Source organism: Nomascus leucogenys, chromosome 11 (assembly GCF_006542625.1).
Source record: "Nomascus leucogenys isolate Asia chromosome 11, Asia_NLE_v1, whole genome shotgun sequence".
Classification (NCBI taxonomy): Eukaryota; Metazoa; Chordata; class Mammalia; order Primates; family Hylobatidae; genus Nomascus; species Nomascus leucogenys.
In genome coordinates, this window is record NC_044391.1 from 32554523 (window position 1) to 32577696 (window position 23174).

General features: G+C 31.2%; 1 protein-coding gene across 2 annotated transcripts in view; it reads left to right on the plus strand.

The window, feature by feature from the left end:
- Window positions 1-23174, plus strand: part of PHF14 (PHD finger protein 14) — a 202399-nt gene that overhangs the window by 130536 nt on the left and 48689 nt on the right. The window contains exon 17 of one of the 2 annotated variants that reach the window (XM_012510400.2): window positions 13949-14066. In XM_012510400.2, the coding sequence (XP_012365854.1) occupies window positions 13949-14066 (118 nt within the window). Of the gene's footprint in view, window positions 1-5113; window positions 7972-13948; window positions 14067-23174 lie in introns of those variants that run through there. The other variant, XM_003252564.4, reaches the window with a different exon arrangement.

Sequence of the window (23174 nt, forward strand, 5' to 3'; positions counted from 1 at the left end):
AGGGAGTGTATTTGAATCTATATATTACCTGATTTTTCTGTAAATCTATCATATTCCTTTAAAGTCTTTTTTAAAAAGTTAAAGGACTGTAAGTAGAAAAATTAATATTTTTCTTTTAAAAGCTTTTGTTAATTATAAAAATTTATATACAAAAATATAAAAAGTAATTTTAAATCACCTATGATCTTACATTTCTCAATGTATTTACTTCTATTCACACATTTTTAATGATTCTGTTCAAAACATTTAAAAAACTTTAGCCATGGATATAATTTGAAAGCTGAAAATATCAGAATATGTTGGGAACAGTTTTCTATTAAAACATTTCTTGATCCATTCTCTTCCTTTCCCATTCCTATGGCTTCCTTGAGACCTTTCTCAGTGTCTAGCCTCTATTTTCTGCCGTGTTACTCTGTTCACCTTAGCTTCTTTGCTGTTTTCTCTTGCCTTCTTTCTCTGTTCCTCACTTCTGATTATCTCTCCCTTGGATCCCTCTGTCTGCCTTGCCTCTCCTCATTTTTATTGCTAGTGTATAATTGGGTTCTGCAGCTCTACTATGTCTCACTTCCCCCAACCTTCTGGCTCGTTTCCTCGCCTGATAAAATGGCCAGAACTTGAACTCCAGTTCTTGTGGAAAGTGCACCATTGTCCCCACTAATATCCAGAGCAGGGCATGTGTTGTCTTCCTTCTTTAATCCCCCCTGCACCCTGCTGTTATTTACTTCTTTCTCTAAATACCATTATTCCAAGTCTGTCTTGGACATTTACTGAACAAGGGTAACAGAGGCCTTACACACAGAACAGTGTAAGATTTAAAATTAAATGCTTTGTATTCTTGTTCATAAAAGTTACTTGGCCATCCTTGCCACTAAGAATGTTTCCTTTTTGCCTTAGACCAGGTTTCATAAAAAGCAGTGATCAGTGACTTAAGATAAATGTCTTTAGACTTAAAATGATGCTTCATTGTATGTCACGAAGAGATTAGATGCTAAGGAAGGAATTAGAAAATTAAGTAAACTTTGTGCTATAATTTTTAAAAGTTCTTTTCAAAAATGCTTTTCTATTAGTAAAAATCGGGGAAGAGAGGTTTAATTTTCAAAATATTCATATTTAGATAATGAGTGTAGCTCAGCTGCCACTGAATTTTTCTTATTAAGGTGGTATTCTGATGAAATTTAAATTAAAAAATGTTTACTTGGCATATTTTTTCTATAATTAAGTTGATTTGCTGATTTTGTTAGACACGTGGAATGGCTAACCTGTCTAACACATTTAGTATTTATTGTATCACATTCTTTGGCTTAAAATCTGTATTATAACATCAGACCTTTAAGTGTCTTTGTATTATTCGTAAATATTTTTTATGTTATAAATGTTTGGATTTTAAAATTTTAAAAAAATTTTTAATAGATGCAGTATAGTCAAGTAATTTGTATTTAAAGAAATCAGAAGCCTGAACGTGGTATATATTACATAGTGAAGTGTGGTATTTCTGGGGTACACAATTTTAGAGTAATAAACATTATAATTTCAAGCACCTACAGCAGTGAAGTATTTCTCGTTTTACACATTTATGTTTCTGTAAGATTTGTTTTTGCAGTTTTAATTTATCTTCCATTGCAGTGTGTTAATATTGTTAAATTATACAAGGGAAGGATTATATATTATATACTTAATCATTTGGAAAGACTGAGACTCTTACCACAGTTCTGCTGTTGACTAGATGAATGACCTTGAATCAAGTTACCTCTAGGTCATTGTCTTATCTTTAAAATGAAGACATTAACTTCATTTTTTCTCAAGTTATGTAACTTTTATAACAGAGATTTCAAAACAAATATACAGTTTCAAAAAAGATCCTAAAGTCTGTAATCTCACCATTCATCTGACACTTGATTTATCTGCCTAGCATCACTACTAAGCAGCAGGGAATTAGCTTTGTCAGGGATAGAGCTGTGAGCCCCTTCCCTCGTGGCAGGAACTATTAACAATTGACTTGACAATTTCTCTAAGTGAGCTGATGATATGTCTTTACTAAAAATTTCAACACTTGGAGTCATACAAAACAAGTATAATCTAGCTTCTAATTGAAAACCCAACTATATTGTTTTTGATTTTTCTTTCATTTTTAAATTAAGCATTCTGTTTCATCTGTTACTCCTATATCAAGGTTTTTATTTGTATTGATTTTATATTTCTTTGGACAAATGAAATAGACATTTGAAATAGACATAATAATGAAACAAGAGGTGAAATGAATTTGAAAATAGGACTGGACACAAATTTTGAAATCTGAGTGATTTCCCCAGCAAAATGTTATTTTAAAGTAATTTTGGCCTGGGAATTATAGTAATGATAATGTTAGATGCTTACTGTATCCCAGACTATGTTTTCTGATTTTTGACTCTACTATCACATTCAGTTCTTACAACAGTCCTATGAGGTATACATATCTCCATTTTAGAAGAGAGGTAACTAGGGTACGTAGACACTAAGCAGTGTGAAATAGAAATTGTTCCAATTATATATTTAAATGATATTATGACAAAAAACCAAACACCGCATGTTCTCACTCATAGGTGGGAATTGAACAATGAGAACTCATGGACACAGGAAGGGGAACATCACACTCCGGGGACTGTTGTGGGGTGGGGGGAAGGGGGAGGGACAGCATTAGGAGATATACCTAATGCTAAATGACGAGTTAATGGGTGCAGCAAAACAACATGGCACATGGATACATATGTAACAAACCTGCACATTGTGCACATGTACCCTAAAACCTAAAGTATAATAATAAAAACAATAAAATAAATAATAATAAAGAGAAAAAAATGATATTATGTAAATCATGTATTAGAATGTAATTTCTTCCCTTCCAGAAAAATACTACCATAGTGTTTAATAAAATCTACTGGCCTTGGCCGGGCATGGTGGCTCATGCTTGTAATCCCAGCACTTTGGGAGGCCGAGGCGGGCGGATCACGAGGTCAGGAGATTGAGACCACAGTGAAACCCCGTCTCTACTAAAAATACAAAAAATTGGCCGAGCGTGGTGGCGGGCGCCTGTAGTCCCAGCTACTCGGAGAGGCTGAGGCAGGAGAATGGCGTGAACCCGGGAGGCGGAGCTTGCAGTGAGCCGAGATTGCGCCACTGCACTCCAGCCTGGGCGACAGAGCGAGACTCTGTCTCAAAAAAAAAAAAAAAAAAAAAAAAATCTACTGGCCTTCACATTAGTTGCCAAGATTTATTGAGGGCTTATATGCCAGTCAGTGTGCCAGTGCCTTCCACATTTGATCCCATTTAATCCTCATAACAACTGCATGAGATAAATATTGACTTCATTACTATCTTATGCATGACGAAAATGAGAAGAATTACTTGCCCAAGATTATACAACTGGAAAATGGTGGAATTATAATTTGAGTTTAGGCAGTCTTAACCATACAGTTCATGCACTAATCATTAGGCATACCACCTCACCGCACTACACTGCTTTAGCATATTTGACTTTGTTGGGACAAACAAAGTAGATACTTCCTCTGGACAGGCAATTCTAACTATATAAGATACAGAATATATTGATAGTTATTGGTATGTGCATCAGTGAAGCCCTTTGAAAACAATTTTTTCTACATTAATTTGCTTACTAGCTGCATATGAATTAAATACAAAGCCCAAACTTGATCTTTGATTTAACTGCACAGTTTTTTGTCCTGGGAAGATAGGAGCCAAGACAAGTCACATTGCTTATTCTAGCTTATTTTAGTGAAATTTAGGATGTAGGGATATTAGCAATAGCTCTTTAGTTTTTATCAAACTTGACTTATCAACTTGAATTTAATTGGGGGTTAAAGCAGATTTCCATATCTAATGTGTCTATATTCAGATGCATTTCAAAGTCAAATACAAATACATATTTTCAGTTGTCTTCTCATCTCCATTATTTGTGCATGTAATTAAGAGTTAATTGTATTTCTATTATAAATGATTTGGTTGCTTCCTCTTGCATTATACTTTTCCAGTAGTAAACTACAGACAAAGCAGTTCTCAGAATATCAGATTCAGAATGTGCTCAAAAGCTCTTCACTTAGAGACTGAAGCACTGAAAAAAGTTAGCACGTGTGATCTTACTATTTAACAAGCGAATTGACCTCTATTATTTCTTATATGTTGATAAATACAACATGTCTTTGAAAATTATGTTTCACATTGTATTCTTTTGGGGGGGTGTTTACAATTTTGTTTTTACTTTCTTTGGAGGTTATTCAGTTTGGCATGATAGCTCTCCTCAATAACGCTTTATTTGTCTGTGTGCCACTTTTCACTTTCTTTTTCTCAATGGAACCTAGAAGCATTAAACACATCTCTAATTGTTAATATAAAAAAGTGAACTTCTTCTGTGATGTATGACTACTTGGCATTTTTACCTCATCTTCACAGATCTAAATGTTTGAAGGAAATGATAACTTTTTATGTTTACCCCAGTCAAAACATTTTACTTCTAATCACTAAAATTTCTCCCCTGAAAATAAAGACAAAAAGGTAACAAATAATTGTAACCAAACATATTTCTAATATAGTCTTTTTAAAACAAAGTCAGCTTAGGCACAGGATAAGAATCATTTGAAAATTTCTTCCCTGGGAGTGTCTGTATTTGAGTATAACCAGCACTGTAACATGCTTATTTTCAGTACGGTTGCATGTTTTCTCAAGCAATGTTAAATTGCCATATTTGATGAAAAAATAGCAAATTGAAATTTTTCAAAACATTTATTGATCAAATGTTTCCTTTTATAAATACAAGCCCTTCATCATTTTAATAGTATTTTCTTTTTTGCTTTAGAAAGATAGGTTTATTTTGACAACCAAAAGTAATAATAATAATACAAGAGGAGGCAACTCAATGTTTCAAATGATAAAATAGTTCAATTTTAACCAATAGGAACCTACACAAGATCATGGCATTTAGGTTTAGAGTATCTATCTCTTTGGACCAGATCATATGTTATTTGAATCTAGTGTGGTTTGTTAGTATGTTTCATAAGACATAGTGCAGAGCTGCTATGATCTTTAAATGTTAATGTTCTTTTCTTATCACTTTACTGTGTAGATACCCTTCATGAGACCCAACTCTGCCACAGCTCATCCTCGGAGGCAATCCCGGAAACCTCTTTTATAAGTGTGATTTTAAAAATGTGGATTAAACTCTCGATAGAGTACATAAAGTAAAGGAGAACAGCTATATTGTCCTTTCTATAAGCTTGTCACTGCAAAAAGTTGCCTTTTGATTGTCAGGTTTGGATAGAATATAATTGATTGGTTTGTTACTTGGACTAACAAGGCAGTAGATTTGCCTGTGTGGATTTTTTTTTCCTATTTTTCTTCTTTTTGCTTTTTTTGCACTAATCAGAGATACTTGATATGTGCATTGTTGAAAAATACTGGATACATGTCTTGTCAGAATTGTCGTATTAAGTAATGTCTTTCCCTCTTGCTTCTTTGGCAAATGATGATACACAGTGTTTGGACTTACTGAAGAGTTACTGAAGCCTGTGGGACTTAATAAATACAATATGCTACTCCCTGTTGTGATTGAACAATACAAATAACAAACAAGAAAGAATGCATTCCATTAGTCTGCTATTCTGTTTCCTTCAACTTCATACGTAGATTCATATGTGAAGTACTACATTGTAAAACAACTATAGACTCTTATAGTAAATGTTATTTCTATTTATAATATTCAGCAAAAGTGAAAGACTTGTGAAGCATATGACATTCTATTTTTGACTTATTAGTCCTAGTGTGAAAGCATTAATATTATTAGCATGAAATTTTTACAACTTCAGATTTGAAGCTCATGAATAAAAATATATCTGTGTTGATCTCTAGATATTTTTAGTAATACCCAGATATATTCAATCCTTATTGTTTTAATATAAACTTTCTGTGTTCAGTGTAATTTTATTTTTCTCAACCTTAAATATGAATTTAGGAAATAAGGAGGGAAGTACAAAGATTATTGACTATACAACCTACCAGCTGAAAGAAAGATCTTCATCAACATCTGTATCTTTCCAGAGGTATACAGAATTAAAATTTGATCTTCAAGCTTTAATGATCCAGTTTTAAGTCAACGGCAGAAATATGTTGAATATTTCGTCACTCAATCTTGAACTGATTTAGAAGAGACTCTTTGCTGAAATTGAATTGCACATATACATGTAAATTGTCAACATGTAATTTGGAATTTTCTGATTAATAAATGTGGTTTTGGACATCTTTTTGGATATAGTGACAATGGAAAATAGTTTAAACTTTAGGAATAGAGTAGGTAATGTTATAGATAATCAAAAGCAATTGTAATTGTAAAGCTGCTGTAATCTAGTAATCTCTAGTTATAGTGGAGAACCCTATGATTGGATGAGATGTTTGATAAAAGTAAAATGTGTATGAAATTACATATAAACAGATTATTAACTTATTGAAGGATCTCATAACATTGGAGGAAAAATATTCATAATCTTTAGCAAAACTAGTAGACTTTTGTTTAAAAGAGTAAGATAGGACTAGTTATTACCATATTAGCTTAAGGAAATGTTGGTAATTATTACTGTTGCTGAACTCTGGCTGCTTTTAAGCAAAATGACACATTGACATTTTCTAAGTGGAATATACTAATCCATTAGACCATGGCCCTTTGTTAATATTTAGTGAGAAATTACTCGCAGTTGCTTTATTTTAGGTTTTTTGAGAAACTCTTAGGCCTTGTTTTGGTATCACTGTTAATCAAAATCCTTTTCACTTTGATTCCAATTACAATACTATATTATCATCATTCTCCATCTTGCATTTTCAGTGGTGGTGGATATTCTGTTCCACATTTGGTGCTAGTCCTAAGAATCTTTGTCACATGTTATACATATAGACTGCAAAATTCATAAGATATAGGTCCTGCAAAAAGTATAGTTGAAGTAAGAAAACTTTTGAAGTAACTAGAATAGAATACTTTCTCCTAATAATCTCTTAAATGCTCTCATATCCTCAGTATAAAATTATTCCGTGTCCATAATTGGTCCAACTACTATAAGGAGAAAATTGATGTGTGCTTAAGAAAATATGTACTAAATGATTCATATTTCACAGACGTACATAAGAAAAAAATGGCACCTCAGGTAAATGATAGTTGTTTATCACACAGTAGGGAAAGGAAGAAACATTAAAATATCAGGAAGGAGATGAAATGTCTCTGAAATACAAGAAGAATGACATAATAGTAAGTAGTGGTTCTCAAACGTTGTGCATCAGAATCACAGGAAGGATTTGTAAAAACACAAGTGACTACCCTATTCATCTCCTCATCCGCCCTCTACCCACTTTACTCCCTCCCCCTTCACCCTGGAGTTTCTGATTTAGTAGAAAATTTGCATTTCTAACAAGTTCCCAGGTGATGCTGATGCTACTGGCCTGGAACACCACATTAAGAATCATTCATAGGTAGTATTTTTTTAAAAAATCATTGTGTTGTGCTTAACATTGATTGATAAAGGAATGTGCTTTTAAAATCTCCTTAAAAGGGCCCTTAGATTTCCTCTAGATAAAAGAATTAGTAATTTCATCTGCAACACATACAATTTTTTTTAATTTTATAAAATTTAGTTAAATGTTTGTTTTACACTGACTATGGAAACAGCACTATTTTAGATACAGAAAGAAATCAATAAACGTAGCCTGTGTTCACAATTCACTCACCCTTTTGTTATAAAAAGACTTGAAATTAGGGTTATGTTTTAACATGAAAACAAAATTTAGCCTTAGCTTTTATCCATCTTAACTTTAGAAATTATATTTATGCGTTTATAGATCATTGTCATTCATTGTTGCTTGAGTGTTCATCTGATTTTATATTTATGATGTTAAAAATAGACTGCTAACCAATAAATAATAAAATATTCACAGTCTATTCTATTTCCCTGTATTCACATCCTATTAATGAAAACCACTGGTTTTCAATAAGTATACAAAGATACTCATTTCATAAAACTCACCACTATTTTACTTGATTCTCAATATGAGAATATTTCATGAATATTTCACCAAAATTTATTCAAGGAATTCAGAAGGACTCTCCAGCAGAGCAGAATATTTACATTATTAAATTTTTTAAGAAATTTAAAAATGGCAATTGAAACTTGTTTAAGAGACTCAACTTGGAGTTTCCTGACATACGAAGGCAGAATCATTTTTTCTACCTGTCTGAATCTTTCTTTATAAAAGTGGAAGCCTCTTTCCCATAGTGCTCACTTTAAGGCTTTCTGTAGGCCTGCCGATAAGATTCACTGCTGTTCAGGTACATAAGATGTAATGTAATTGGATGTGCATGCTGGGCTTTGTAAATAAAATGAGATTGACCCCCAGCAATTATCTCATTTATCTGATTTACATTGTAAAATCAGGATCTACGCTATTGATTAGAGCATAATTAGTTAATTATGAACAGGGAAATACAAAGTTACATGGAGCTTGAGCACAGCAGGTTGTACTGCTGAAAAATTTCCAAGGGCATGAGCAGATGGAAATCAGTTTGTTAAAGAACAAAGCAGACGTGTTTCAGGTATGGAAATGTCTAATTCTTCTCTCATGCTGTGAAGAGTTGCTTGACCTTATTGTGTATTTTTATATGAATTGTTTTGTCTCATCTTTCATTTTCTTGTTTCACATTTAATCTTGTAATCTGGCTCCTGCAGATATAGCTAACTGAATTGATCACACTCTTTGAGTGGCTATTAGATACAGATTTGGATTTGCATATTTTTCTAATTTTTTAAAATTAATTTTTATGTGTACTTTTATGTGTAAAGAATTTTTTGTCTTTCTTACTACCCATTCATTCATTATTGGCTGATACAGAAGTCTGTAGTGGTATTAATGAAATAGGTTCAAGTCCTCCACATTAGTCTTATATTTGTGAAACGATTAAAAAACATTTTCTAATTATTTTGTATAGAAACTGCTTATGTAGGTAATTTGCACTAAAATTGTTGTAAATTACAAGGAATAAAATATTGTACTTATTGATACTAAATGTTATTCAGTATTGGTAGAATGCAGAACTTTGTGCAAGCTTGTATTATTTGTAAAGTGATTTAACTCATTGACCACAATTTGTATTCTCTCCGTCTGTTAAGATGTTTAATCGAAATAATTGGCCACTATTCAATGAAAGAACTCATCACTACCTGTTAATAGATTTGCGTAGATGTTTGAGCTGCTATTGAGATTTTTGTTTAAGTAATGACAGTATTCAGGACTAATTTTTTTGAACATTCTTGTGATGGAATTTTTACACAGAAATGAAAAAGTTGGAAAATCCAACCCATCAGTTCTCTGGATATCTAGTTTTTTTTTAAGTGGACAGACATAATATTCTATATTTCCAGAGTCCAGTTTTTGTTTTGCTTTATATAAACTTATAGGGGCTACAAGTAAAATGTTCCATTGGCATAAAAGATAATGTGATTATCACAATCAACTTGATCATAAAAATGTACATCCTTGTTCAAGTCTGTTATGGATTTTATTTCTTTCTAAAGTTTAGCTTACAAATGGCTATAAATTATTTGCATAGGAGGTGCACTTAATTGTTTCAGTTAGGTTTTAAAAAGTAGTTTTAGTTTACTCCTCTAATGAAATTATCCCTTAGAAATTAGAGATGTTAAAGAAACCCTTTGGAACACTGACTTTTGGCCTCTTAGGCATCCAGTGAAGTATAAATCAGCTGCTGCTTTTTACTTGTTTGCATATTCTCAGTAGTCAAGTAAACACCTGACTAATTGCTTGTTATATGGATCGTAGCACATATGAAGGTAAATCATTTTTTTCCGTCTTCTTTGTTTAGGGTGCTATTCTTAATAATATACTAAGTAAGTATTTTACATACATATAGACTATGTTTACTTGGTCACTGCATTTTGTTAATGGGTAAAAGACCATATATTAAGCTACTTTGTTATTTACATCTATATCTGTTATTAATCTGATATCTAGGAAGTTGTATTTAGTAAGAATCTAATTAGGTTCGCTTTTATCTTATGATTGGGATTCCTTTATGCTCTATAGTGTTAATGTGTACAGTGTTTATTAGAGGCTTAAATGATACTTCTTTAAGCATCCAGTTTTTATTTTATTAAAAAGTCTTAGTGTTTCTTTACAGGTTAGTTTTGTATTTTTTAATATTTTAAGACATTGCCTTCCTATTTAATAATGTGTTATTCGTATAATCTGTTTTTATTACATAGACATTTGTGTTATTTAATAAAGTATATTGTGTTATATCCCTATACTTTTGTGGGTCAATGACTGCTTTTGCAAAAGTTTTTTAAAACATTTTATTCACTATTTATTTTGGTAAATTTTGTCCTATATTATGTGCTGCATGTGTTTCCAAGTTTATGTAATAAATAAAGGTAGAAACCATAAATAGGTCAATAACTACTTTAACTCCATTGCAGCTTTTAGGTAGCGATGATTATAGACCCTTATGAGTTTTTGATTTTCGAGTTTTTTAAATGGTCTAAATTTGCAACATAGCCCAGAGTTTGTTGGGTGACAGGATTTGATAAAGATTACAAAGTGGTATTTGTGTGTAAAATTAATAAGCCACTATTTTGGCCATCCACAGTGTTCTTTGATTTCTTGGGTTCTTAATGGTATCTCTTATATTTGTCCACAGTTTATTAATTCTTGCAAGTTCTGCTAGAGTTCACTTGTGTCCAGTAAGATGTTTCTGTGATTAGCACATAAAGCTATGGATTTTTTCAATTCAATATTCTAAGATAGAAACAACAGATTTTTTTCACATTGAAATAATTTGGGACATCTTTACAAAGATCTTATATTTGTATATTTATTTATCACCAAAGCTATTGACTTTAAGATTGGATTCTTTTCTTTTTTTCCCCTCTCTTTTTTGCATTTTGGCAGTTCCTAAGGGTACTAACTACTTCTTTTTGCTACTTAGTCTTGAAGCTGAAGCTTTTATTTACTGTTGATGAGCTAGAACTTCAGAGAACTTCCCTATCACCCCTAATTCTAACAAGCAAATTCTGTTTCCTTTGGAATGCATCACAAATACATGAGAGTTCCACATGTTGACTAAGTAATTCTGAAAGGTATCACTAATGAAGGAATCAATCAGTAAGGATTAGATCATTTTTAAATGGCATGTATTTGTTATCTTCTGATAAGCTAGCATATAAAATCTTTCTCTTCCTCTTTTCATTAGTTCTTGAGCTGAAAGATAATTTGATTGTACGAGTAGTTGAAATCAGCAACAGATTGGAACTGTATTAGTGTAGCAAACTTGTTCTTGGTTTATTAGCTGGAATTTCATAGCTATATCAACAAGAATTATGTACATTAAGGTGATAGATAATGAATTATGATACACATTCATCATGATAGTTGCCTCAAGTTATACACTAGAAATCATAATTTGAAAATTATTATGACAGTTATAAAGTAAATATGCAGTAATTAGGTAGTAAATTCATATGAACTAGGAAAATGTTAATACTTCATCAAGAACTTTGATTATTAGCAATCTGAACTATATGGCGCACTACCCAAAAACCTAAAGTTAAGGAAAAAAGACTATAGTTAACAAACAAAATTGAGCCCATTTACTTAACTCAGTAGAAATGATCATTTTCATGTATTTTTACTGTCAGTTTACATAGCCTCAGTAAGTTTTAGTGGTCTGGTTTCTGAATCCGTAACAGATTGTTGTTGGGGAATTTATGCTTAAGCAAACACACTGACAATATCAGGAAGCAGTGGCTGATAGTTTTCAGGCAAGCGAGGACCCTGAAAATCTATAAAAATTGAATACAATAATTCAAATAGAACAGCCGACTACTGGTCCTCATTCCAAGGACAAAAGGCTGACACACTGCTAGACCTGTAGCAGCATATGTTATTCTTACTGATGACCTGAGATGACAAATATAAATTATATTTAATATGTTTATTTGATGAAACAAGCAATGTGATTATTTTTAAATTTCGCATCAAAGATGATTAAAACTCTAGTTTTTATGTATGAAGGAGTATGCTCTCAGTTATTTAGAAATCTCAGCCTTCTCATAAATCAGAAATACTTATACTTTGAAGGTTTCTATATCCATAAGTTTAATCAAAATTTTGGCTAATGAAAAATATGTTGTATTGAGAAAGAGCATAAAATTATGTGGGCTTGCCAGTTAGTCTCTTTATGTCGCATTTGAACTTAGCTTATATTATTTATTATTCTTTCTTAATGCCAGAACAACAGGTATTTGAACATTTTAACTGCTTTTAAATATATTTTTAGATACGTGATATTGTCATAGTAAGTAAAATACTGTTGGTCCTATTGGTCCTATTTGATTTTATCTATTCCTGTAGCTAGAACTGTCATAGTAAGCATTTTTTAAAGTCTTGAATCTACAAGGTTTTTGGAAAAGTACATAAGCTTATTTTATTCATAAGGAGAAAGTTGTAGAGGAAGAAATGCATAAACTTAGGACATTCAATTGTGTTTTAAACTTCTCTATATCTGAGTAACTTAATTAAGTTGCTTAACTTTTCTGCAACTCTTGATTCCCCAAATGAGTTTTTGGAAGACTGGATTTTTGTATCATAATATGAAATTTCTACTAAAAATGTAGATTTACAGTCCCTTTTATTATGATGGTTTCTTAAAGTCAATTGTTTTTCTTTATGTGTTGTTTATGTAAGAAGAGCTTCTTCCCCCTTTTTTCCTAAAAGGTTATTGAATAGTTTTTAACTTTAATCAAGTAATAACATGTTCTATAAATTTACCCCTTTGGTTTCTTAATTGTAGATTTGTTGACATTTGAAGTTTTAAATCAGTGAAAGATAAACAATAAAGAAAATCTGACAGATTGGTTGAGAAAGTATTATTGTTTAATTGTTTTTAAACTATGAAATGAGGAATGCAATCCCTTCTATAAGATGTATACACTTTGTTATTTGTTGTTAAATTTTGGTCTTGTTATTCCAACTGATGCAAAATTCTTTTTACAAAGCACTGAAATAATACAGATTTTTCTTCATTGTCAGCAGGATGAGATTGTCTGAAACGAAGAATAGGTATGATAGTTTTCTTAGATTTTGTACATCATAGGTGGCAAAGACACTATCAAAACATTTATAAGTTTTTAAATGTACTAGGAAGTACTTTGTAAAACCAAATGGTCTGAAGAAAGTGACAGGTAAATTTGAGAGAATAAAACTAAATTATTGGGGTGGTGTCTTACCTGTTTGTATATTTAAATGTTCTGTGATTTAACATGTAAAGTTTATTTTTATTTACTGTAGATTGTGTTAGCATGCTATAAATGTTAGAAAGCTCACTTACAATCTACTTTAACTTGAAGAAAGAAATCAGGTCCAAATTGTATGGCATTGATTGCAACCTACTGTAGCCTAGTAGAATTTCTGAGTTTTAAAATTTTTTAAAATAATCAAAATGTATTTTATTGAATTTATATCCTTGAATTATATATGTATCTTATTAAATACTTTAAAATGATTTAATGGGCAAATGATTAATTCTTTAAGTTCACAGTTGAAATTGTGGTTGTTTTGAACACATGATTATACATGTACATTCATTCATATGCTCTTAATATTTCTACTATCAGTGTTCTAAATATTTGTTTTGTTTGTTGATTTTATTGCTATTGTATTTTGTTTTTGCTAAAACATTTATTTCAGGTTTAGTTTGCCTTTATCATCATCATTAATTTAATGATCTTGTGAGCCAAGGATAAAATTAACAGTGTTGAAGTTGAAATATACAATAGTTTGTCTTTTTGTCTTTGAAGTAGATGGTTTTTATATTATTTAGATACACCTACCTATAAATCTGTTTACCCTGCAGGTGTGATGAATGCAGACTCTGCTACCATTTTGGCTGTTTGGATCCTCCTTTGAAAAAGTCTCCTAAACAGACAGGCTATGGATGGATATGTCAGGAATGTGATTCTTCATCTTCCAAGGTAAGGGGAGAAGTCTATAAGAAAAGGAATTGTTTTCCTTCCATTCGATAGCTTTCTCATGTCACACAATTAGCTTCTTTAAAGATATTTGGAATAGGAAGAACCAACATTTTAGCCAGTACACCTTAAGAATATATTGCTATGGTTATTTTCTTGCTCTTAAATTAAGGAAGAAAACAACTCTACTAAATTATGTGAATTTTCTCTATGGAATATTTAGTTGTTTTATGTATTCTCTATTATTGTAACATATTAAATAGTGCTCCAAAAGCCCAAACAGATCACTCTCTGCTAACTTAACATACTTGAGAATGGCAGGAAAATTCCACCCGGAGTCATAATAAATTATGTTAGCTAACAGAATAACCAATTAAATAGAATTTTATAGATGTTTTATTTTAAAATACAATATATTGTAATATCTTACAGCATCTGTTCCCTTAAAAAAAAAACAAAATAGTTTTAATATCCTAAATCTTATTTCTGATATTTATTTTAGCTGTGTAGAAAGAATGAAATTTCTAATAAGTTTGTTTAATAGATTATACCCCCAAATCAATTTGAAAATTACATCTTTTTAATATTAACATTCTAAACTTACATTGTAGTAATCCGTAGTTTATTTTGTGGTTCGTTAAAGTGAGTAAGTAAATAGCCAGACTCCTAATGTTTTGACTCATTTGGCAGAAATACTGAATACATTTGAATGAAGACATTCTGGTCAACTGTAGATTAATCAGATTTTTCTTTCTCAAAAAAGATGATGAAAATTAACTGTCTTCTGTATTATGGACATCCAGCCATCTTTCTTCAATGCTACTTAAATGATTTTTTTGGTCCTAGAGTGAATTAAAATTGATCATGTAATCAAAAACATTATTTTATCATTAACTAAAATGATTTGCTTCAGCTTACCACAGAGGCCTTCTGCAAAAGTTTATTAAAAACTGCAAAAAGACATTTGGTTATAGAAAGAAACTAAACTTTTTTTAAATATCAGAATTTATTTAAAATTATACATATTTTTTGCCAAGTGTGGTGGCCCACACCGGTAATCCCAGCACTTTGGGAGGTCGAGGGAGGTGGATCATGAGGTCAGGAGTTTGAGACCAGCCTGGCCAACATGGTGAAACCCCGTCTCTACTAAAGATACAAAAAATTAGCCGGACATGGTGGCGAGTGCCTGTAATCCCAGCTACTTGGGAGGCTGAGGCAGGAGAATCACTTGAACCCGGGAGGCAGAGGTTGCAGTGAACCGAGATTGCGCCATTGCATGCCAGCCTGGGCAACAGGGCGAGACTCCATCTCAAAAAAAAAAATTATAAATATTTGTATGAGGATTATTAAAATATAATATTTGCATATATTTTATTTAATAATCAAGCATTTTAACCTAAAATTGTAAACTATATAGTAGCAAGAATTATTTTCCAGGCATTTTATTAAGGCCTAGATTAAAGAGAGAACATATTTAATTTTAAAGATTTTATTGCATAATTCAAAAATGTATTCCCAAAATTTTATTTAAATGTAAAAATAATGAAACACTATAGAGTTTAAATAGTTGTCTTATGAGTCTCTTTAATAAGTTTTTTTAAGTGCATTTTTTGTTTGGGATTTTCTCCTACCCCCAACAAACAAGTTAGGAAAGCGATTTTTGAATCAGGATTTCCCACCTTTTTTAAACATAGCTTTTGCATATATTCTTTTGAGAAGGCTCAGTAATACTATAAATATGTAGTATTATGTTAAATGTTAAGTTATATAGTAATGTTTTTAATGAACATTGAAAAGGCAAGGGGGCATATTTCAGATTTTTTTGAAATATAGCATACATTTTGTACATGCCATAGGTGCCAGTAGCCATTGGATAAGGTTTTAGTTTTGTTTTTTTCTCTACCACAGAATGGGTCTTTGGACTTTGAGTGGAAATGCATTAGGAAGGCACATTGTTACAAAACTTGCTTTGTATTTTCTGTACTCTGTTTGACCTGTGGTTGAATACCAATATAAACAACTAACATTTTCAAAATTTTATAAAATATGGTTTCTAATATTGGAATGTCACAGCAGTTTACCGTGAGGAATGAAACAACAGTGAAATGGATTTGTATTTTCGTTATACTTATATGACTATTAATATACTACTATTTTCCAATGAAAAATTAAATTTAATATACTATTTAAGCTGAAACTTACAGAGACTTAATTGATTACCTTGAATATTTGTGCTGCATCAGTGGTTTTTCTTACTTTGGAAGACTTCCATTCATGACCAGTGGTAGTAAATTTCTGTTTGCATTTTCTTCTGAAAGATGTTTGCTAGTATTAGAGCCTAAGAAGAAAGCATTGATAGATAATGTCATGCTTTATAATTCAGTGAATGCTGCAGAAGCTTTTACATTCGTAAAGCTGTATATTATTAACATCCAAGTCAAGAAAATTAGTAACATCTTAGGGCTTAAAAGAAACCCAGAATGAAAGTTCATATGCTTTGCCTTATCCTTTATTCTTCTACATTTGCTTAGGTGGAATATTATTTGCTAGGTAGCACTGGGCATATTTGCCGTGTTCATATATTTTAATGAAATGAAAAGCTAAAAGAGAAATACTGCCATAAGAAAGGAAGTAATCAATTGCAAATAAATTTAGATGGTAAAATGTCTCCAACATCTTTCTCTGCGGTAGTCATGTTGTTAAGTCCAACAAGTCTTCACTTTTATTTGAAATTTTGACTCCCTATTTGTTTTGCCTAGAAGTTTAGATAATACAAAGCAAGGGTGTATAGTTGAATATTTGCTAGAAAAATGAATTGCACTTTAACATTTTGTCTAAATTCTGTGGACCAAGGGAAACTCTAAAATACTGCTATTTATACTGTCAGCAGCTATTTATATATTGCTTTGTCTTTCAAGTAACAAGTTTTTGATATGGGGTTGTATGAGGGCAAAAATTTCGATCTTTACCCCTGCCTATTACTTTTATAGAAATTCCATAAGAGTCTAATAAGATTCATCATATCTGAATTCACAATTTTTTGTTTTAGCACATGAAAGCTGAAATACACCTAAATATTTAGTTTTAATAATATTGATTTAATAACAATTTACCTAAAAGTAGAAGAATGACTATTTATTCTACCCAAACCCATGAAGTATAGCATAAGACTTTCTCTGTCTCATCAACTCTTCATAAACTTAAGTAGTCATTTTGACTTTCATAAAAAATAGCCAGTTACATGGACACAAACATATCCACATGTATTTACATACATGGAGGCACAAATATACACACATACAAATACATGGAGACACATACACTCGTATACAAAACATACCTTCTCCCATAGGCTATGCTTCAAAGCCATTGACTAAGACAGCAGCCACCCAGACAGTGCACTATGCTTATATTCAGTGGAGCTAGTTCATTGCTACCTGTCACCCTGCATTAGGGCTTTTTTTTCTTGCTCTTTACTGTGTTGTGAAAATCCTGTTGTTAATAAATGCCACATGCCTGGAAAATAAATGTATTTTCTTCTCTCTTAACCTCAACTTTTCTCTTATTTTTCCTTCATTTCTTCTTCCATCCATTCACCCAAGTCACATATCTGGAATCATCCTCAAGCCTTCCCCATCCTTATCTCACATAGCAAATCACTTCCTGAGTCCTATAAAAGTTTTCTTCTTTAAATATTTCTCCAGTCTGCTCTTTGCTCCTTTTTTCCACTACTAGTGTCTTGATTTATTGCCTCGCTTCTTCTCATTCTGTTATGGTTCTTCCTGTTTTAGAAGCTATCTAAATAGGTATGCCAGACTTATCCCCTTTTTAACCATTCTGCTTACTAGAGGCCTCTAAATGAAGTGTTTGCACCGCAGTAGATATACAAAATGACTCATTAAATTAATTTAATTCTATATAACATCTTTTTTAATTTTCATGTCTGAGTCTATTTTCATGATTTAAATATGCTAGTACTATAGAACAGGTACATAAAACTTCACACATACATATTTATGTTGAGGTGCATATTTAAAATGTTTTTACTATTGATATGCATCATCAAAAATAGCTTCCTGAAAATGTAGTTATCATACCTCTGCTTGAAATCTGTCAGTGTTTTTTCATTCTTCTTCATATCCAAAATAAAATCAGCCAGATTAGGAAATTAACATTGGTATATTACTACTGTCTGATCCTGAGATTTCATTCAGGTTTGGCTATTAATCCCAGTAAGGTCATTTATGGCAAAAGGATTCGGTATAGAATCACAGGTTACATTTAGTTTTCATATTTCTTTTGTCTTGAATCTGGACAGTTCCTTAGTCTTTCCTTAACTTTCATTAGCTTGTGACTTTTGAAAATTACAGAGCAGTTATTTTGTAGAATGTATTTCACTGTGCATTTTTCAAGTATTTTCTTGTGGTTTAGATTCATTATGCATCTTTGATAAGAATACCACAGATGTGATGCTGTGTGCATTCTACACAAAATTTTGATTTGAATTATAGATAATGATGTTATATCTTAGGAGTCGTCTGCCAGTTTTCTAATTAATTAGTGATTTCTGGGGAAGAACCTTGAGACTATGTAAAAATATCCTATTCCTCATCAAACCTTCATTTTCTGTTTTATTCAGTGGGATTATATTGAATGTTATTATTTATTTTTATTTTCAAATTACTACAAACTCGGCTAATGAAAGCCACTTCAAGCTGCCTTCTATGTCCTTTTGACATGATTCCACCAATCTTCAAGTACTTTCTTGCTGAAAGTCTTCCAGGCTCAGCTTATACTGTCTCTATCTCCATTCCTGGAATCAGCTGTTTCTCCAAGGAGCCCAGGTTCCTTTTAGTGGAAAATGATATTTAGAAACCAAGATCTGGTGTGGTCATTGTTACTGGGATATTGCTTTTCCTGGTTCTTCTCAGTAGAAAAAGCCAAGGACTAGATGTAGGTTTACGTATTCATACACAGCCACACTTACATCTATATTTTTGTTTTCATAGACACTGAAAACTAATTTTCTTCCTTTTCATCTTTGTAAATAACTCCTTTGTAAATAACTCTCTGACAGAAAACTGGCTCCCATTTTCCTTAATATGTACTCTTATATCATTACTCTCCTGATATGAAACCAATCTCTTATCACCCTCTCCCCCTAACCACATGGATACCTACTTTGCTTATCATCTGATAACTTTTAAACTGAATTGTTCAGGAAGAGGAGAGAAGGGATGAGGACTGACATTTGTATTTTTTACAAGTTCCACAGGTGATTTTATGAGCAGTTAGGAATAAGAACTACTGTTATACCTGGTTTTTAAAAACTTCAGTTTTTACAAAGTTTTGAAGCTAAAAATTAACTTTTTGGAATTTTAAGACAAATACACAATGTGTGTAACCCAAGTCAAATGTCAACAAATTGACATTTTAATATTATGTTGTATATTGCCATATAAGATATAAAGTAGACTTAGTATTGTAATTTAAAAAATAGGACATAGTTCATGCTTCAGTCTTTTCCAGGATATTCTTGATAAAGATCTCAACAACTTGTATCTGCTGAAACACTTAAAATGACGATAACTTGTCTTAATATGGTTAAATGAACATGTATAAATATTTCTTTTAAAAGTGCTTCCTCCAGGTCATATGTATTCACAGATGCCACTGAGGATTTAAATATCCATCATGTACTTTACCGTGACTATGTCAGTTACTATTGTAGCTTTTCATCTTTGTTTAAAGCTATGTTTTGTGAGAAGCCATGGAGTATACATGACAGGTCATTATCTGACTACTACAAGATGAACTGTCTTAGCTTGGAGACTTCTATTTGGTTCACTCTTATTGGATCTTTGTAGTATACATTTTTTGAGTATTAATAATTTGTGAATTCATACGCATAGGAATTTCATCCAAGTCCTTATGGGAGATTTTCTAGAACTACAAATGCGTGACAGACTAGCTAAGGCAAGTGATATTTCTCAATAATCATTTGTATTAAAAATCTTTAAGTAGAGGACATACGATATTTTTAATTTTGGTTTTATTTTTTATCTTTTCTGCATTGAAATAAATTCTATAATTATGTCAAAACAACATGTATAAATATATATTTTCAAGTAAAACAGTCATTGAGAATTTTGTCTCTTTAAGAACAGAACAATCTCTTCAGGAGTATCTTGCCACAATACATTAAACAATTACATTTAATTGAACTTGGTAATATTGGAAATTGAATGTCTGAATTTTATGCATTGAGAAGATTTATGAAAACTATAAAATTAAAATGAATTATCCTTTAAAGTTCTTTAAAATTTGAAGCTTATAATATAACTGATGCATAAAAAAGGGATTTTTTAATATTTTAACTATTCATTTGACCTCTGGGATTTTATCTGACATTAGATTGAATTCTAAGTTTCTGGATTTTACATGGCTGACAGAGAAATCATTTTTAGGTAAGATGTATACCACTCAGCTGTCTAAATTCAGTACTCTTCTAGCGTTTGTGGGACAAGCTTACAAAAGCTTGCAAAAATGTGCTTCATGGAGCTTTACTGAGTTTTGATTTGTTTTTTTACTAATACAGATATGTAAAAAGTCTGGAAAAAAAAGTTGTTTCTATTGTGTCCTATATTAGAATTAAATAGAACAAATCTGCAGTGTTTTAAAAGTCTGAGAATTAAAACTGTGGTATGTGGTTATCCTCAAAGATGATTTTAGTTTTGTATTAAACTTTAGATTTCCTCTTTCCTGGTGGGTGGGATAAAGCCCACAGATTTCCAGTTGATCCTCTACTGTAGAACAGGTCCTCGACTAAGTTCAGGCAGTTGCTAATTGCTTCTAGCATGTTCCTTGGCAAGTGAAATTGTTTGTATAAATGTCTTTTAATCCCTTAGTTTCTAATTGAGTGCTGTACTTTGGGACTATTAATAATTATTTGCTTAACAATCCCACTAATTATAGTTGGTACTTTGCTTTAAAAAAAAAAAAAGTAGAGTGTTTTATTGTTCATACTGAACATTTATATCCTGAATTGAACTTATTAGTCATCATTATTGCCTGGTCAAGTAGGTGGTTTTATTAATACTTGATTGTCCTAGACGTGTTTTCTGAAACCTATTTCTAGACAATGTTTTTATCAAGTAATCATTTTCAGTAAAACATAGATTGTTTACTAGTCACTCTTAATAGTATTAATAGAATTGGAATCAGTATTGATCTGTTTAGTTCTATAACCTAAGGTAGTTTTCATGGGAATCATATAATATATATTAAACATACATACTTCAGTAAATTATTCCTTAAGAATCATTTTGAAAATATGATTTATTAAGATAAGTTTGTCAGTGTTTATGATACACATATTTTGATATATTTAAATATCAAATTCACAGAGAAAGGAAAATGGTTAGAACATCTAAAAATAGACCATCTTTCTCTAAATTAATAATTTACAAAATTGAAAAACTAAGCCACTTTCTAAATTATGCTTACTACAAACTTGAAAAACTAAGCCATTTTCTAAGTGGCATGTGGCCTTGTGCATTTACATAGCATGCTGTGGAATACCATATGTGATGAGAAACTAAATCATAGCTGAGATAATTAATCAAAGTACAGTAGGGTGCCATACATATAAATGTCTTTTAAAAGTCACAAACCTCATACTGTCCTTTAGTTTAAAATTTTTTTGTGTGTTTTAATTTTTTGTTATTTCATTATTTCAGCTACTAAAATGCTGAGAGTTATTACAGCTTTACAAAAGTTAATAAAAGTATTTTTACCTTATTAACCCAGCATTTGAAATACTAAAATTAGGTTATATAATCAACCAATACATCATAGATCATACTGTTATAAAATTCAGAAGTGGCATGGAATATATTAATTATGTAAATTTTTATTCCAGTTTTTATTTGTAGTGTGAGTGTGAGAGACATGTTCATTGTGAAAAGATAGTCCTAGTGGAATTAAACTAGTCTATTCTCACAATTGTGAAAATATCGCCTAAATAATAGAAAATGCTTAAATCCTGGCTTCAAAAAAACAAAGTGAGATTGCATGCATTGTAGATGTAGATATAATGGGAGTAATTTGGTTCCTCTAATTTATTAAACATTTTAATTAGTTCATAATTTTATAAAATTATCTGTTAAAAAATGTTGTTTCCAACCTACATATTGTGGTTTAAGAAGTGCTCTTTTGCTTATGACTAAGAGACTTCTTCAAGAAAACCTTCAAATCTAAGCCAAGAAAATTCAAAGAATGAACTCTGGCAGTTAATGGAATTGAGTTCTTTGAAATCAAATACAGTTAAGCATTCTAATTTTGATTTTTTGATGGAATCTTTCCTAGGTGTGATAAGAAGTTGTAAATTAGAGGTTAGAAACATAAAGTGCATCATGCCATGTTATTTGCCTTTTAATATATTCATTTTTGACGTTTCTGAAATTAGATTGTGTATCTATAAGCAGTTTTTATCTTTAAGTGATAATAGTTATTTTTCCCAAAAAAATTGCCATTGAATTGGTGTTCTTATAATTGGATGCGTCGTATAGTAGGAAGATAGCATAATTTAAATTATATAGAAAGTTAAGTATGCAATTTGGTGTAGATGTAAGCGTTTTTCTGAGCTTTGAAAAGAAACAAACTGGGCTCAAGTCTTAACTATTTATAGTACTTGTGAACTTCAGCAAATTGTTTCACCTAAGCTTTAGGTTGCTCATTTGTAGAAGGTTGAATGGCAATACTGGGAAGTATAGAGGTGCTCAGTAAGTGACAAGCATTTTAGGCACAGAGAGAAAAGTTCAAAATTAGTGATAATATTCTGATTTTCAAACGTTAAGAAATGGTTTTTAAAAGTAACCTGAAGAGTAATTTTCTGTTTCATTTTCTGCCTTCACACACATCAAATGAAAATCTTTCCTGTCTCAGAGTTTCACACTAAACAGAGGAAGGTCATGTCTAACTTTTTCGTGTAGAAAAAAGTCCATTTGTTATAATTTCTTGGTAGAGTTAAGAGGCAATGAAAGCTATCTTTATAATTAATGTATTTTTAAACCATGGCATTCATGGCTCTCTAAATTTTTTAAAGTATAT